This window comes from Ramularia collo-cygni (assembly GCF_900074925.1).
Source record: "Ramularia collo-cygni strain URUG2 genome assembly, contig: RCC_scaffold24, whole genome shotgun sequence".
Lineage (NCBI taxonomy): Eukaryota > Fungi > Ascomycota > Dothideomycetes > Mycosphaerellales > Mycosphaerellaceae > Ramularia > Ramularia collo-cygni.
In genome coordinates, this window is record NW_019716278.1 from 324550 (window position 1) to 340951 (window position 16402).

Consider the following 16402-nt stretch of genomic DNA (forward strand, 5'->3'; position numbering starts at 1 on the left):
TTTGTCGCTTTAATTTAATTGCTTCTTTATTAAGTAAGTGCTAATCTAATAAACAAGCGTAGTAAAGGGGATATTAAGGGCTACACGTTTTATAGCAATATCGTATATAGTGTTGCTTCTAGCGGATACGCTAGCCTATCGTCGTTAACCTATAGAGGTAGCAGATCCTCTTCTTTAGAAAGATGTTTACTATACGGTATAGGTAGGTCTTCTATAAACGAGGAGGGTTTAATAGTATATATTTACTATAGTAGACCTATATACGGCGGCTACGTCTAATTAATACCGAGTTACTAGCGGTAAACTAGCCCTAGCTATTCCGTAGAGTAGCTAGCTCTTAAGCTATTTTATTTCGTCCTTACTATGCGAGTTACTAAGCGAGCTTAATTCTAAAGGCTCGTTACTCTCTAAGAGGTAGATTAGTATTACCTTAAGCTCTAAATTCGTCGCGGTAGAGGATAAAGCTATTAATAGTAGCTATATCGAGTAGGAAGTAGAAAAGCGGATACTATAGCTTACGAGCCTTATATTATGTATTATAATAAGAGCGGAGTTAATTATAGATATTAACACCCCCTATATTATCGTTATAGAAGGCCGTAATCGTCGGAATAACTATATTCTAAAGAGGGTATATAAAGCAAGGCTATACGTAGTTCCGAATAAATGTAGTAGTACCCTAGAGTTTTCGTCTTAGTCTCGAGATGCGGTCTAGCGGCTAATATCTAGTAGTAACGAACTATATAAGGTTCCTATCTTATTATAGGATATAGTATACGTTATAGATAGCCCTCGCTTATATTATATCGTAGGGGAAGCGTGTTACTAGCCTATTTAATCTAACTAAAGTAACGCCGCTCTTCTAAGTTCTCTTTCTAAAGGTAGCTCTAGCTTAAGGCTAGCTTTTAGAGCCGGCTCTAATCGTCCCTATTATAGTAATTCCCTAGTATCGTAGAATAGCTAGTAGCGGTATATTATTAAATAGATTATCTATATAGATATAGAAGAAATACTTTAAAAACGGCAGTTAAAGGACGAGTACTAGTATAGCTCTAGGAATCTTTAAGAGCTACTAACTTAGCGAGATTATTAGCTCGGGTTCGTTCTACTACTCGTATACGCTCGGACCGAAGTAACTCCGATATAGCTTCCGAATGCGGTTAATATTCGTCTAACTTAACGAAACTTTAATAACCTCCTTCTTTACTATAACACGCCTCTTAATAGGCTAGCTACTAGTAGCGATACGCCGAGTATTTTCTACTAATTACTATACTTTTTTCTTATTTATAGCGGCCTATTCTATAGCCGTTAACTCCTCTATAGTAAAGATATCTATATACTAGGGGTTATCTTTAAAACTCTCCGCTCTATAGTTAAACTTCTTAAATCCTTCCTTCGGCGACGAGAATAAGTAGCTCTAGAGGTATCTACGCTTATAGAGGGCTAGGATATAATATCTAATAGGGGTAGGCTTTCCCTTTATTATTATCTTATAAGAAGAACGCCCTATAAAACGAACTAATACCTCGTCTACGRATAYRTAAGAGCCTAGAGTTACTACCGTTTTAAAGGCCCTACGAAGGACGTCCGCTAACGGTAATATCTACTACTACGGCGGTATTCCCTTCTACTTAGCCTCTAGGCTTCTAAACTATAGATACGCCTTAATTTGCTTCTACCTCCGTAGCGATATAAAGTTAGTAATTTTATATAATAGCTACTTACTATCCTTACGCTAGTAGTCGCTTTTATCGTTTATTCTAACCGCTAATATATATAGGATAATTGCGACAAAAATCTTTATCTTTATAGTAGTTACTAGCTTCTATCGATTRCTATATACCTATATACTAGCCGYATCYCCTCGAATACGATCCTTATACTAAGCGAGCCCTTTAATTAGAGCTAGAACTRTCCGTATAAAGCGGAATATAGCGTACTCGTTAGTATATATTACTATTATCTCGAATACCGCTTCTAAAAAGAAGAGTTTAAAGAGCCGTAACTAGATACTAGCTACCGCTTACTAGAACGAACTTAGTAGGTTTACTTTACGCTCGTACTCCTCGCTAATAGGGTGTTTATAAGGCTAGAGCGGTTTATAGCGCATATTATTTATAATATCGCCTTAATTACTAGTAGTAGCTAGTYRCTAATCCTCTTTAAYACTATCCTTAATAATAGCTTCCTTAGTTCCGGCTTCTTCGTTAATACTAGCCTCTTTAATAGGCTYCTTATYTATACCGGTAGGTTCGAATTTATCTCTAAGAGTAGCTCTTATTCTAGTAGAGCTAACGATAAACTTAGGCCTATCTAACTTAGGCCTATTAAACGACTCGAATTAATCCTTAACTATATWCTTATTATCGCTATTAGCAATATTACTATTACTATCTTAATCCGGAGGCTAGTCCGCGTAAAAAGAAGCTATAGCGCTATTATATACTAGCCCTTAGTTATTTATCTAGAGTAAGGTTTGAATTTAATAGGAATTACGCTAATTACCTTATTAAATAGGGGGGGTATACGGGCCTCTTACATCCTTATAGGCGTAACATTAGACGAGCGCTAATTAATGCTAATGCACGCTACTCCGGAAGCACTATTGGCCATGAGTCTATACAGGGATAGGCAGAGTGGGGTCTCGGATCGGGTCTCTGCAATGGTGATCCGTGCGTGCTGCAGTCATCATCAGTGCGCAGACTTCACCCGTCCTCATCTCACTCCTTCCTATCTCCATATGCTCTAAGGTGGGCGTTTAGCATGCTCGATGCTCTCATCAACGCTGGTTTTGCGGGAGCAGCTCCAAGGTGCACCGTGACTCCATCCTGTGTGACGTGCAGGCGTTGTTGACTGCGTTTGCACGGCCAAGTCTGCGGCCTGGACGCGAAACTCTCCAGATGCTTGTTTCCCCAAATGGCCGTGGCAGTCTGTCCATCTCAAGCACCTCATTCTTCATGCAGTCCGTTTCCACAAGTTAAGTCTCAATTCGACTGCTCTTAACGTTCTCGTACTCGTCCGTAATCTTCAGGCTCCGGTTCACTTATCTCGGACGTCTTTCTTGTGCGAGGAGAAGCCCAAACTACATGTAACTTCACTCTTTCAAATCTCTCTCAGCTGAAGAGAACCTCCACCTTGCTCTTGGACACACGCAACACCAACACCAACACCACAACAAAACTTTTCCCCCTCATCACATCAAACAGTCGGGCAAAATGGCTCAGCCAACACTCATCAACAGTGCACGCGCTGGAGATACAAGCATGCTCGGCAATGCCACGAATCAGCCACTCCAGCAATCTGCTCAACCAAGCCCCGCCGCGGCTGACACCCCTTCTCCGCCGACCAGAGACCCCGCCAACAAGCTCTTCTCTGTTTGGGAACTCGTCGAAAATGTGCTTTTGCACCTCACTTTCAACGACCTCGTCCGCATCCAGAATGTCAACCGGACCTTCAGATCCACTGCTCAGTCCTCAAAGAAGCTCCGGCAAACTCTCTTTCTGGCTCCTCGCGCGGAGCTTCAGCCGAAGCAGTGGCTGTACATCAAGGGGTGGGGCGAGGAAATCTCGAAATTGTTCAGCGTTCCTGTGGATGGTACAATCAATCGACTTGACGATAGCTCGATTCAACGTGGGTTCAATGCTGCTGATAGATGTATCAAGCAAGTTGAGCGTGGTATCTTGCGGAAGCCCATTCATCATGCCTCGCCCGCGGTGTTGAACCCGCTTGTGTTCAACAAGAACGACCGGGGATACTATGGATTTCCAGCCGCTCCAGGCTGGCATCGCACACTCGCCGGCAAGAAGACGAAGCCGCCAGAAGCAACGGGAGAAATGCTKCTCACGCAACCACCAGTCTGCGAGCTGGACCTTCGCATCAATAAGTACACAAGCAAATATGCGATGAACAACTACTTCAAGGTTCGAAACGACGCTGGATTGACGGTGAATGATGTGCTCCGTGAACTCGAAAGCCATAGGCAAGCTGGAGATGAGACATGGGTGTTCTTTCGAGAAGACGTATGGGTCGTCACTCAGTCTGAAAAGAACCTTTTCGATGAGCGCGGCGCCGACGAATGGAGAGAACTCGAAGCCAGCACGAATCAGATGCGCGGGGGATAGGCCGCGGACATGAACCAAGGACGAAATCTGGTCCCGGTGAACAGGGATGATACGGGACTCCGTGAAGCCTGCTTGATGCTGGGCCCTGGCATCCAAAGTGGTGGACAATGGAACCTGGCGTGGCGTTGCCTGAGAGAGCATCATAATAGGTAGCGTGTAAAATGTGGGTTGTCCCCGCAGTGTCACGAAGTCAAGTCTCATTGTTGGTATCAGAGTGGCGGTCACCCCGGGCAGAGCTGTCGATATGAGAGATCACCACTAAGAGCAGCTTCCTGAACTGCTCTCTCGATTGAATGACGGGTCACTCTGCCAGTGACAAGGATTCTAGCGGGCCTAGAATCGTCGATTCTGTAGAGAGCGAGGCCTTGGGGCATTGTGGGGATGCCTGAGGATGTCTTGTCTGATCCTCACATCGACAGCTCTGGTCACGCATCACGCACTAGCCCCACTTCACTTCACTCCTACTTCCTCTTCTTCTCTCATCACAGCCCGCTTTCTAACTTCGCACAAACATCATCGGAATCAAGCGGCTCTCCACTTGATATCATCAACCAAGATGAGAAAACCTGCGCGCAGCCGCAAGAGGCCTTCCGACAACACGTTCGCGTCACTTGCGCCCGATGAAGCGGATGAGCTTACTCCGCAGTCGCCCCAACTTCAGCCCGTCGACAGCCTGTACGCGTCAGTTGCGCCCGATGAGCTCAGCCTGCCGTCGCTCCAACCCCGGCCCGTCGACAAAATCATCACCACATATGAGCTTCTTGAGAACATTCTAGTGCAACTCGACACCGAAGACCTCTTCCGCGTCCGGGGTGTCAACTACAACTTCAATTCCACGATTGAGACTTCCAAGACCTTGCGGCAGAACCTCTTTCTCTCGCCTCACGTGTATGCTGAGCCAGAGCGCTGTATGATCTTCCACATCATCAGTAGCGATCGGGTAACGTTCACCTTCGGCGTTCCTGATGAAGGGGCAGAGCATCTGCACCTACGCGCTCAGGCTGGCGAGTACATCAGGCAAGAGGCGCGCATTCGGAACGGCTCTGTGATCCGCCGTAACCATATTCGGCAAGAGTATCATTCCTGTACTGTCCCCGTAGTGCTGAATCCGCTGGTTTTCTATTCCGGACCAATGAATGAAGATGAAGCGTACGTTCGTCACGGGTTTGCAAACGCAGATGAAAAAGTTCGTTGCTGCACCATCGCCAACCCGTCTGATATTCCACGTCAGCTGGGCAAGATGCTGACGACACAGCCACCGGTGCTGGAACTCGAAATAAGACTGCCTATCCACAAGTGGCGTTGGGGCGCAGATGGATGGATAACGGTCCGGAATGAAACCGGTGTGCGGTTAAAGGACGTCGCAAGGTCGTTGAGAGCGCACGCCATTGCTGGAAAAGTAGACATCCGAATTTGCTTCAAGKATGACCAAATTTCCACTGTCCTTCAGTCTGCGAAACGTTACTACCAGACAAAGTGTGATTCAAATATGGTGGAGTTGAACGAGCGTTTGGCAGATGGCCAGTGTTCTCAGTTTGTCGATCCGGCCTTCATCGAGTGGGCGAGGACGAATTTCGGCATGGATCTCGACTTCAACGAATGGGAGCAAGCGGCCAGGAAATATTATAGCGTGGGCCACAAGTTTAGACGGTGAAATGAGCTTCTGTTTGAGATTCAGTGGCTACAGGCACGAGAAGATGAAGCTGGAGGGATTGCTGGCTCGGTGCTCGCCGCAGTTATGAGCTTTGCATGTATGGCGGTGTATGGTACATCTTGCTGTCCCCTAGAAGCGTCTCTTCAATTCAAGCGACACGGAAAAAAAGTTAGGAACAATGGAGATACATGGCTCTTATTTCCAATGTCTTTCCATTCTCTTCCCTTGCCGTCCTTGGCAGCGTTTCCTTCGGCTGCGGAGTACCATCATATATCGATCGATAGCGGTAGTAATCGCTGGGAAGGTACCGAAAAAGATTTGTTACATTCTCCTGATCGCTGTCTCATCACCGGCAAACCCAAGCCGCCGGGCAATGTGGGCAAGATGCAGCTAACACAACCGCTTGTCTGCAATTCATTTGTATCGATGCGGGGTGATGGGTACGAGGCCACATTATAACGATAGAGAAAAGTCTTGGATTGACGGCTGAGSATCTCTTGAGGTTGCTGGATCGACCAGAAAGTGGAACTTCTCCTAGGGCTTGATATCTATGTGGTCCTCCCATTCGAGACGGAATGCTTTGACGCTTTGGAAAGGAGAACTTGGATTGGGATGGAACGTGCAGCTGCGAAGAAGGGAAAGAAGATGGTTCGGATTGATTGAGGAAATGTGGAGGCCAATAAGTATACTTTGTCGGGATGATTGAGGATTAGTCTCGATAAGGCAGGCGCCGCGGTCGATACACTATTGCTGCTCTTTGCGGTATCATCCACTGTCCGAAGGTTGAAAGTATACTCGTGGAGTTGCAGTCGACGTAACTTCTTCATTTCTTCATTCGTCGCGCTAGGTGGATGTCCCCTCGGATCAACATTTTACCGTGAACGTTAGGTAAGCGCGGGGCAGGGTCGAGGTGAATGAACAAAATTCGGCGATTGAGCTTGAGGGTCCACACACGACACCCGAGCACGACTTCTCTCTCTCACCAACATCTTGGACATGGCAGGTTGAGTGCCTCCATCACGATGAATTTTCTTGATCTCCCATCAGAGCTGCTCTTCTTGTGGCATGCGCATCGCACAGAATTTCTCGTCGCCGCCGGAGTTTTCATCGCGTTGATCCGCCTAACGGCGCATTGGCGCAGCACCAGATCCAAAGTCGTCCTCACACCGCGATCAAGCACCCCCACCACCGAAAAACCCGATCCGATATCCATTCCTGCCGTCAAAGATACTCCCGCACGAATTGCTGTCAAGAAAGTACCGAGACGAGTCAAAGGCGTCAAAAACCTCAAACAAACCTCTCAAGTCCAAGAAACGACACCCATTTCCGCCATCCAACCCTACGTTTTCTACTTTACCCTCGGCGGTAGCACCAAATCTCACGCTGAACGACTCGCATCCACATTCCCCACGTCCGACTCTCGAATCCTCCCTCCTCAACTCCACGATTTGGCGGAGATTGATCACGATGACTTCYTCATTTCCCCTCCCGCAACACAAGATGCAGAGACGGCGGCATTCTACATGATACTGCTGCCTAGCTATAATATCGACACGGAATTGGCAAACTTCTTGGGACATTTGGATGAGACACACCATGATTTCCGAATTGATACAGCGCCGCTGAGGGGATTGGCGGGATATGCAGTGTTTGGGTTTGGAGATCTGGAGGAATGGCCGAGTGAGGAGGAGGGATTCTGTTCACAGGCCGTGGAGGTGGATCGATGGATGGCCAAGTTGACGGGCAGGAAGAGGGCGTTTCCACTGGGAATGGGAGATGTGAAGGATAAGGTGGGAATGGAGGTGCAGTTGGAAGGATGGAGGCGAGGGGTGTTGAGTGTCATGAATGATTTGAGTGAAGGGAAAGGATTGGGAGAGGGTGTTCGTGGCAGTGGCGATGCGGTGGAAAGTGAGGATGAAGGAGAGGAAGCGCAGGATGGTGACGAAGAGACTCTCATCTCCAAACCCCAAGATCTGGAAGATATTCGACCTCCCATTCCCGTCGACTTTACCACGACATCCACCAAAACTTCCACTTCTCACATCACCAACATACCCAAAGAAATGGTCCCCATCAACTCCCCTACCCACACCTCCCTCACCAAACAAGGCTACAGCATCATCGGCTCCCACTCCGGCGTCAAAATATGCCGCTGGACCAAATCTGCCCTCCGCGGTAGAGGATCCTGCTACAAATACTCATTTTACGGCATCGCATCCCATCGCTGCATGGAAGCTACTCCGTCCTTGTCTTGCTCGAATAAATGCATCTTCTGTTGGCGCCACGGCACCAACCCCGTAGGCACAACTTGGAGATGGCAAGTCGATCCTCCCGACATGATCTTTAAAGGCATGCTAGAAGCTCATGTGAAGAAGATCAAAATGCTTCGCGGCGTTCCCGGGGTCCGAGCAGAGAGATTCCAGGAAGGCATGGAAGTGCGACATTGCGCTCTTAGTCTCGTGGGAGAACCGATCTTCTATCCGCATATCAATGAGTTGTTGGGAATGTTACACGCGCAACATATCTCCAGTTTTCTGGTCTGTAATGCGCAACATCCGGATCAACTGGCTAGTTTGGGACCCGTTACGCAGYTATATGTGTCCATTGATGCTTCGAATAAAGAGAGTTTGAGGAGGATCGACAGGCCTTTACATCGAGATTTCTGGGAACGATTCCAGAAATGTATGGAGATCCTCCGGGAGAAACGGGATACGCATCGGACAGTCTTCCGTCTTACTCTTGTAAAGGGCTTCAACATCGAAGAGGAAGTTTCCGGCTACGCGGATCTTGTGGAGAAAGCTCTTCCTTCATTCATTGAAGTCAAAGGTGTGACGTATTGTGGTACCACCACAGCCGCTGGAGCGGGACTTTCGATGCAAAATGTTCCTTTCTATGAGGAAGTCCAAGGTTTCGTCCTGGCGCTCGAGAAGGAGTTAGGGAGAAGAGGGTTGGAGTATGGAATTGGAGCCGAGCATGCGCATAGTTGCTGCGTGTTGTTGGCGGATCGAGGCAGATTTTTCAAGGAGGGAAGATGGCATACGTTGATTGATTATGAGAAGTTCTTTCAACTTGTGGAGAGTGGAAAGGCTTTTGGTCCTGAAGATTATGTTGGAGGTCCTACTGCGGAATGGGCCGCTTGGGGCAAAGGAGGTTTCGATCCTAGAGATGAGAGAGTTGATCGGAAAGGGAAACCAAAAGAGGTCCAGGCTGCAAACTATCCCGATCTTGTGGACGGGAAGAGGGTGGTGGAGATTTGAAATGGCCGTGTGCAATGAGGGAGAGGTTTTCAGGACAGAGCTATGAGATTTGGATGTATTGTATTGATGAAGTCCAATGACATTTTTGATCATTTCGATACCAGACATTCGTCTTTGCCTCTACTAATGATAGGTGCGCTGGACTCCGAGATTCTCCAGACTGTGCCTCATCCTTGTATTTTGTGTGTCTCCAGGTAGTAGTGTTGATTTTAATATTAATATTGATGTTGATGTTGATGTTGATACCTTGTTGATGTCCTGCCGAACACATCCGGGAGCCCTACCTTTTTGTGCCTTGCTTTCGCCAATCTGGATCTAGTTCAGCTGGAGGAAAGCCAATCACGTCACGATCGCGTCGTTTCATGGTTGCAAGTCAGGAACGTGCCTTGCTTACTCGCAACCTGTTGGAGCTCATTTCTCCATCATCCATCCCATCATCCCAGATGACCATGTAACCCGCCGGAACTCCAAAACATCCTCATCAACCCCAGCATCCATGATGTCCGCCCACTGTGTTGATCTCGATCATCCGCCCTGGTTCCCCACGGCCCTTGCCGCGCTCCTCGTCCTTGGCATCCTCGCCTCGTACCTTCCCCAACATCACAAAATCCTCTCGCGCCGCACCTCGGAAGGCCTCTCTCCTTGGTGGGTCCTCCTCGGTGGCCTCTCCTCAATCTTCGCTCTAGCCAACATCCTCACCCTCCCGACTTCCCGCGCCGACATCTCTTGTTGCACTACAATCTCCGGCGGAGCTTGCGCGGCAGCGTTACTGGGAGTGGCACAGATTGGAGTACAATGGAGCTGTTTTATGGTCATTGTGGTGTTGTATCTRGTCTTCTTCCCCAGAGATGAAGGCGAAGCGGAGGATTTGACGAGTTCGACAGCGACGCTTACGGAGGGGGGGAAGAGAGGGGAGGGCAAGGATCAGTTGATTGTGGGTGGGAGTATCTTCATCGCCGTGTTGATCGTTGCATTGGTCTCTGTGGTGCTGGTCGTGGCCTTTCCGGAGAGGACGCAGACGTGGGCGGATCTGCTGGGGTCGGTGTCGGGGGTGTTGGCGGCCATTCAATATCTCCCGCAGATCTACTACACGTGGGTGTTGAAGGATCTTAAGAGTTTGAGTCTGCTCACGTTGGTGGTGCAAGTCCCGGGAGCTTTCGTTTTCGCCTTCTCGCTCTGGTTGCGGGTGGGTTGGGAAGGGTGGAGTACGTGGTTGGTGTACATCGTCACGGGGGTGTTGCAGGCCGTCTTACTGGGCATGGCGTTGAACTATTTTTCTCTTGAGAGATTGAGGAGGAGTGAGAGGGACGAGCACAGTTCAGACGAGTATGATGAGGATGATGAGGAGGACGATGGAGATCAACACAACGGACACGCGAGATCTGCTACGGAAAGGACCGCGCTGCTCCATACCGATGCCGATGACAGCACCGAGTGGACGAATCAGAATGGGACGATGAAGCGATGGCATGTGCCGAGCGACTAGGTAGTGTGTGTGTGTGCTGTGCTATGCTAGGTTCAGTGTGGTATGTTGCCAGTTCCAGTTCCAGTTCCAATATCGAGCATTCTCTCGTCATCGCTTTTCAATGACCTACCGCGTTCAATCTCTTGCAAGTCTGTCAATTTACACCGTTTGTTGCGCGGGAAGTGGATCAAGTCGACGTGGCTCCGTCATCGCCTGTCCATCCTTCCTTTCGCCTTCGGTCCCACGTCGTGCAAGCTGCAACAACAGCTCCCGCGACATCACATTGTCGCCAGTTCTCATTCAAGATGAGTAGCGTTCCCTTTGATCGGAGAGCGGCGCAGGATGCATTCCTGGACTCCCTCGCAAAGTACACACCAGGTGCCATCTCTCGAGTCTCGGGTCTCCATCTAACACATCCAGGTCCTTCAACAATCCAAACTCCTCGCCCGACCTCCGCATCAAATGCGACGGACAGGAATGGCTCTGCCACAAGCACGTACTCACGCGCCAGTCAGAATGGTTCCAAAAAGCCTGCAATGGCGGATTCAAGGTCGGTGATGTCGCCTTGACCTTCTGTTTCAACCCACTGACAAGCCTGCAGGAATCCAAAGCGGACACCATCGAGCTCCACGATGATGACAAGGATGCCGTCAGCGCTTTACTAGAGTTCTGCTACGCCTTCACCTACACTGGCGACCACCTCCCAGCCTTCCATGTCCGTGTCTTCGCTCTGGCCGAAAAATACTTCGTGCCGGGTCTCACTCAGCTCGCCGCCGACAATTTTTCCACGACAGGCGCGCACGACGCTACAACTCTCCGGAACATCACAGATGCCATCTCTGTGGCCCGTACCGCCGTGTACGACCAGGGAAATGTACTCCGCACTGCCATCACGAAGCTGGTCATGCTGCGCGGAGACTCTCTCCTCACCGGCAAGTGTCCGGCGTTCGATGCATTGCTGGATGACCACCCTTCCCTCGCTGCGGACATTGCACGCGCAATGGCTAAGAAGTGGATTACCGACGAATGGGAACGCGAGTCTGTACTTTACTGGTGTCCCTGCGGTTGCGGTGCTGTGTTCAGAAAGCGAATCCTTGGAGGCGAAAGCTACACTTATTTCTGTGTCCAGGCAGGTGAAGATTATGAACTTAAAGGTTGGGAGTGGGACGTGTATCGCTGCGRCGAGTACTGATCCAGGAAAGACATGTGTCTGAGGCCGAGTCCTGTGGCGGAATTACATAGCCTAAACGGAGCGCTTTGTATCCTAGGTAATGTGTGCAAAAAATCCGTGAGAAGTTCTTCTTCATATCACTCCAGCTCAAATATTTCATTCTTGCCCATCTCAACGTCGTTCTCGAGCTATGAGAGTCTTTTCGATATCAGCGACTACGTCCCAAATGGCCACGCATCTTACGAGCGAAGGAGATGAAATGCTCGTAGACTCGCACACGGCACGATTCAGTCTCCTTATTCGATTGATATTACAGCGACATTATGGAAAGGTTGCCGCTGAGTGATGGCTCGGACATAGGTTCTCCTTAGTAGTGGTAGTCTATCGTCCAAGATAAACAGAGAGCAGCTCTCCAGGACGAACAAGGGCCAGTGAAAGTTGAAGATTGCTGCATCTCCTTGTGGTGAATCGACGATAGCGCTTACAAACGGGTAGCTATAAGCACAACATGCAGCAGCCCTGCGAAGAACAGAATACGGAGGATCAAATCTCTTCTCGAATGATGTCTTCTTATCGTGCTTCGTTGTTACATAAGATACAAGAATGTTGCCTGCTATAGGTACATTGGGCGGCGACCTTCAAATTCACCGGGCCTTGAAACATTCAACCGGGGAATGCCAAGCAAAATCACAAGGGAAACGACCTGCTCTCGAACTCCCTCTTCCTCWYWKTTYYKWAAWRAWASSSMRACCACCGAGAYCTMCACATCGACCATCCAGCCACCACTCCAAAAAAGAAAGAGACTCCCTCGAGCATTCCCAGATCACACCCCAAGCTTGCAAAAGAAACATTGATCGTCACCGATGCCCAGAATACCCTTCGTGGAGTTTTGCTGTTGTAGAAGCGTCTAGTATTAAGGGTCTTCTCGATCGCCTAATGGTCCTCGAGTCATCCCCGCTTGATGGACTATGGGAATTTAAGTTATTATGTAGCTTGGAGATTGGGGTGCCGGTGGCAAGCCGAGTGATGACAGGTSGCCGATGTGAGAGGGCGGTTGAGTAATAAGCTGGACGGGATGGGATCGGGATGGGAGTGGGAGGGCACGGATCCGTGACATTTTTGGTTTTTGGAGGGAGTTTTCGGAGGGAGGAGAATTTGGAGGTGAGATGTTCTAAGGTACTTAGTGATTTTACCTACGCTCGCAAGTAAGCATCTGGCTTCAGTGTTTTTACCTGTGTTTGTTGCCGCTTTGCGCTTTGATGGCTTGTGATGCGAACGAAGTTGCTTTACGCTTACCAAGACTCGCCTCGACGCCTGCCTCACTTCACTTGTCCTTTGGTATTGGCCGGTGTTTACCTTTGAAGCTGCTCCCATGCAAGTCTTACAACGACTCTCTCAACTATTAAGGTAAGATATGCGACATCAGTATTTCCATAAATCTATTTCAAGGTGTGTCGCCGGTCCATCACTTTTCATTCACTCCTTCCTGATCTAAAATTGCCAAGCCCGGGATTCTCCCGCGACTAAACAACGACAAGCTTCATCTACCCCAGCACTTACCATCATCAACCCCACAGCATTGTCCAAGAATGGACGGCAAATACGACCAGAATGCGGCGCAGTCAGAGATGCTGGCTGCACTGCGCAAGCAGCAGCAGGATGGCTTATTTACCGACCTCACCGTAAAGTGCGGCGAGAAGGAGCACAAACTCCACAAGAATGTGCTATGTGCTGCATCCAAATGGTTTACAGCAGCATGCACGGGGCGCTTCATGGTGAGAGTGGCCATGGAGGCGTACTGCGAAGTGGTGATCGACTAACTTGGGCACAGGAAGCGAACAGCAAGATGATTGAGCTTCACGATGACAACGAGGACGCCATCGCTGTCATGATTCAATTCTGCTACCAATTCGAATACAAAGAGCCGACATCCATGCCAATGACGTTCCACGTCCGCATGTTTACTGTCGGCGAAAAGTACCTCATCCCAACACTCCAGACCTTTGCAGCTGCAGGTTTCCAGAGAAGTGTCACTGCGAAATGGAGCATCGAAGACTTTACGGCGGCTGTAAGAGGTATCTACGAAGGAACCTCTGATCCGACGCGGTCGCTCAAGACGGCTGTCGTCGAAACATCGGTGAAGCGCTCGGCTGAGCTCTTCGGGATCAGTGGCAATGTTGGCTTCGGTAAAATGGCGGATGAGCTGCCAAACTATGCGATGGATGTGTTACGCAATAGTAATGGGCCAAAGAAACGCAAGCGCGACGAGGAGGAAGGCCCATGGATATACAAGTGCTTTCGCATCCGTTCATGCGACGGCCATGTCGTCATTCGTCAACGACAGGACGCTGGTGGCCGCTTCTACTACTGTTCGCACTGCGCGAAAGGATACTGGGTCAACTGGGATACACCAAACTGCTTAGATGGATGGCCAATACCCCYCGTCAAGTGAAGGAAGCCCGGTGGCTCTCGGGGAGAAGCGACAAGAGCAACACGCGGAGATCCTCCGAAGAGGCAGTGTTGCTGGAAGGTTGATCTTGAGACCAATGCATGCTTGCTGATCATCCAAGTAACAGGCAGGCCTTGGGTTTTCTGCTGCTCGAGAAGCCTGACTCCTCGCTCTCGTAAACCCTCTCGCTTTGTCTTTGGGTGATCAGAAAATAGCTCTATATCACCCAAGCTCGAAGATAGTGGTTTTAATGTCAATTGCTGTCAGTATCAGACTCCGACAAGACATGGTATGTGACCTTTCGGCTCGAGTTGGATGTGTAGCCCTCTTGATAAACGAGGCCGATCCTCATTGGTCTCGCACCGCGAAGTTGCCTGTTTCCAGATGAGGCGCTCGATTTCAATGCCATAAGAAGTTTCACAGCTCCGGCTTTCATTCACAACTTTCTTCGCATGAACTCCATCACCTTCATCACCTCCATCACCTCCATCACCTCCATCACCTCCATCACCTCCATCACCTCCATCACCTCCATCACCTCTGCCATCACACTCACCACACCCACCACTTCATCAACAATGGAAACCGAGGTCTTGAAGATTATTGCAGGGCTCCGCGAAAGAGATCACTTCACCGACTTGATTGTCAGATGTGAGAACAAGACTTTCAACGTTCACAAGATCATCGTTAGTGGCTGGTCGGAATGGTTCAAGATAGCTCTGACGAGCGGATTCAAGGTCAGTATTTGGATGCACATGTGATGGTCATTTGTCACCAAGATCTGACTTTTCAATACCTAGGAGGGAAGCAGCGGCGAGATCGCGCTCATCGACGATGATGAAGATGATGTGTCCAACATGATCCACTTCTGCTACCACATGCAATACCCCGACATGTATGAAGGTAGTCTGACACTACATGCGCGCATGTTCGCCCTGGGCGAGAAGTATTTGGTACCAGCTATGCAGGCGTACGCCGTCTCGAAGTTCCGGTAGAAATCCCCGTAAAATTGGTCAACGGCCAGCATGTCATACTGACAGATCCCAGTACATCGCTTGCTAGAAGCTTCATCATCGCCGACTTTGCTGGTGCTGTCAAAGAATGCTATACCAACTCGATGGATCCGAAGCGCCTCCTCAAGACCGTAGTGCTCGAGACATCCGTTGGACGTGCTCGCGAGCTGTTCGTCTCGAATGCCAGTGATGCAGACTTCCGTCAGATGGTCCACAAGTTGCCTGAGTATACTGCGGATGTCTTGCGCAATGTCGTAAATACATACAAGTGCCCCACGCACATCGATTTCGATGGACTGCCATGCAGTGGGACGGTCGAATTGGACGCCGAGACGAAATGTGGGACATGCTCGTGCTCTTACGCYCAGTACAATACCGCAGCGTACAAGGAATATTGGCGGAGCCGTGCGATTTAATCGTGGCGCTGTGTCTGTTGCCTCGTACGATGAYTGAGCGCGATGCGCACCGCATTTTCCTCCCATACGAGACATGAATTCAATTCGCTTCGCCATGTATCCAGCTGTCCGAATTCCATGACCACCGGATTAGAACCGTGACAGAGCGAGGGCATGTTGCGGTGAATTCTGAGAAAGACAGATGGCAATCAAGACCAAGGCAATCTCAGAATGGCAGTCAACCTCGTTCTTGCTTGTATCTGCATAATATATGTCGTGGCAAACCAGTAACACGTATCAAGCCTACACCTACGCATTACCAAAACCTCGCACCGATGCTTAATGCTCAAGCTCGCCCGGCGCATATTGAACGCTGGCCCGGCGGATGGTGACTTTGTATAGCTGTACTCTCTCGCAGACTCAAGTGACCAAGACATCGCTCAAGACAGTCCCACCACCCTTAGGAATGTTCGGCCGAAGTGCCCCGGTGGTCTTCTGCATCCGACGAGAAACGCCTGGTTGGCAGATTTCATGAAGAGCTTAAGGAGAGACGAGGTAGCGAAGGATCGCAGCACTGGGAATCACATGGCGGGAAGATGCATACTTGCCCACAAAACCAACTGACCTTTGCCTAAAGCAACCACCTCCACATTGATGTTCCAGATCAACCGTGGAACACATCGAGGTGAGGAAGGATTTAGCTCCACACGCGGCCAAATCTAAAATCCTCCAGTACCACCGGAGAGCCACCCTCCGTTCCCAATCCGACCGTAGCTCCAACATCGCCCTGATGGATTCATGGCACCATTCATGTCCACAATCTTTAAAGATCGCGGAGAACCCTGCACCGTTCCTGCTGGTCCTCCGCATTCTT

The 16402-nt window shown here is 49.4% G+C and overlaps 7 protein-coding genes; all 7 read left to right on the plus strand.

Moving 5' to 3' along the window:
* Positions 1-3218: 3218 nt before the first annotated feature.
* RCC_10778 (uncharacterized protein) lies at positions 3219-4124 on the plus strand (the record flags this gene model as incomplete). The annotated part of the gene is made up of 1 exon (XM_023776005.1): positions 3219-4124. One exon carries the CDS (start codon positions 3219-3221, stop codon positions 4122-4124), a length of 906 nt encoding a protein of 301 aa, XP_023631773.1.
* A 556-nt stretch (positions 4125-4680) lies between these two features.
* Positions 4681-5778, plus strand: RCC_10779 (uncharacterized protein; the record flags this gene model as incomplete). Its single annotated transcript, XM_023776006.1, has 1 exon — positions 4681-5778. One exon carries the CDS (start codon positions 4681-4683, stop codon positions 5776-5778), a length of 1098 nt encoding a protein of 365 aa, XP_023631774.1.
* Positions 5779-6800: 1022 nt separating this feature from the next.
* Positions 6801-9035, plus strand: RCC_10780 (probable Fe-S oxidoreductase; the record flags this gene model as incomplete). Its single annotated transcript, XM_023776007.1, has 1 exon — positions 6801-9035. The coding sequence occupies one exon, from the start codon at positions 6801-6803 to the stop codon at positions 9033-9035; it is 2235 nt and encodes a 744-aa protein (XP_023631775.1).
* Positions 9036-9534: 499 nt separating this feature from the next.
* Positions 9535-10521, plus strand: RCC_10781 (related to PQ loop repeat protein; the record flags this gene model as incomplete). The annotated part of the gene is made up of 1 exon (XM_023776008.1): positions 9535-10521. One exon carries the CDS (start codon positions 9535-9537, stop codon positions 10519-10521), a length of 987 nt encoding a protein of 328 aa, XP_023631776.1.
* A 284-nt stretch (positions 10522-10805) lies between these two features.
* Positions 10806-11692, plus strand: RCC_10782 (uncharacterized protein; the record flags this gene model as incomplete). XM_023776009.1 has 3 exons in its annotated part: positions 10806-10867; positions 10921-11050; positions 11102-11692. 3 exons carry the CDS (start codon positions 10806-10808, stop codon positions 11690-11692), a joined length of 783 nt encoding a protein of 260 aa, XP_023631777.1.
* A 1568-nt stretch (positions 11693-13260) lies between these two features.
* Positions 13261-14123, plus strand: RCC_10783 (uncharacterized protein; the record flags this gene model as incomplete). XM_023776010.1 has 2 exons in its annotated part: positions 13261-13446; positions 13503-14123. 2 exons carry the CDS (start codon positions 13261-13263, stop codon positions 14121-14123), a joined length of 807 nt encoding a protein of 268 aa, XP_023631778.1.
* Positions 14124-14572: 449 nt separating this feature from the next.
* RCC_10784 (uncharacterized protein) lies at positions 14573-15549 on the plus strand (the record flags this gene model as incomplete). 2 transcript variants are annotated; one of them, XM_023776011.1, is made up of 3 exons in its annotated part: positions 14573-14857; positions 14921-15111; positions 15168-15549. In XM_023776011.1, the coding sequence occupies 3 exons, from the start codon at positions 14573-14575 to the stop codon at positions 15547-15549; spliced, it is 858 nt and encodes a 285-aa protein (XP_023631779.1). The 2 variants fall into 2 exon arrangements, with proteins under 2 accessions (XP_023631779.1, XP_023631780.1); XM_023776012.1 differs by having other exon boundaries at positions 15161-15182.
* Positions 15550-16402: the final 853 nt, after the last annotated feature.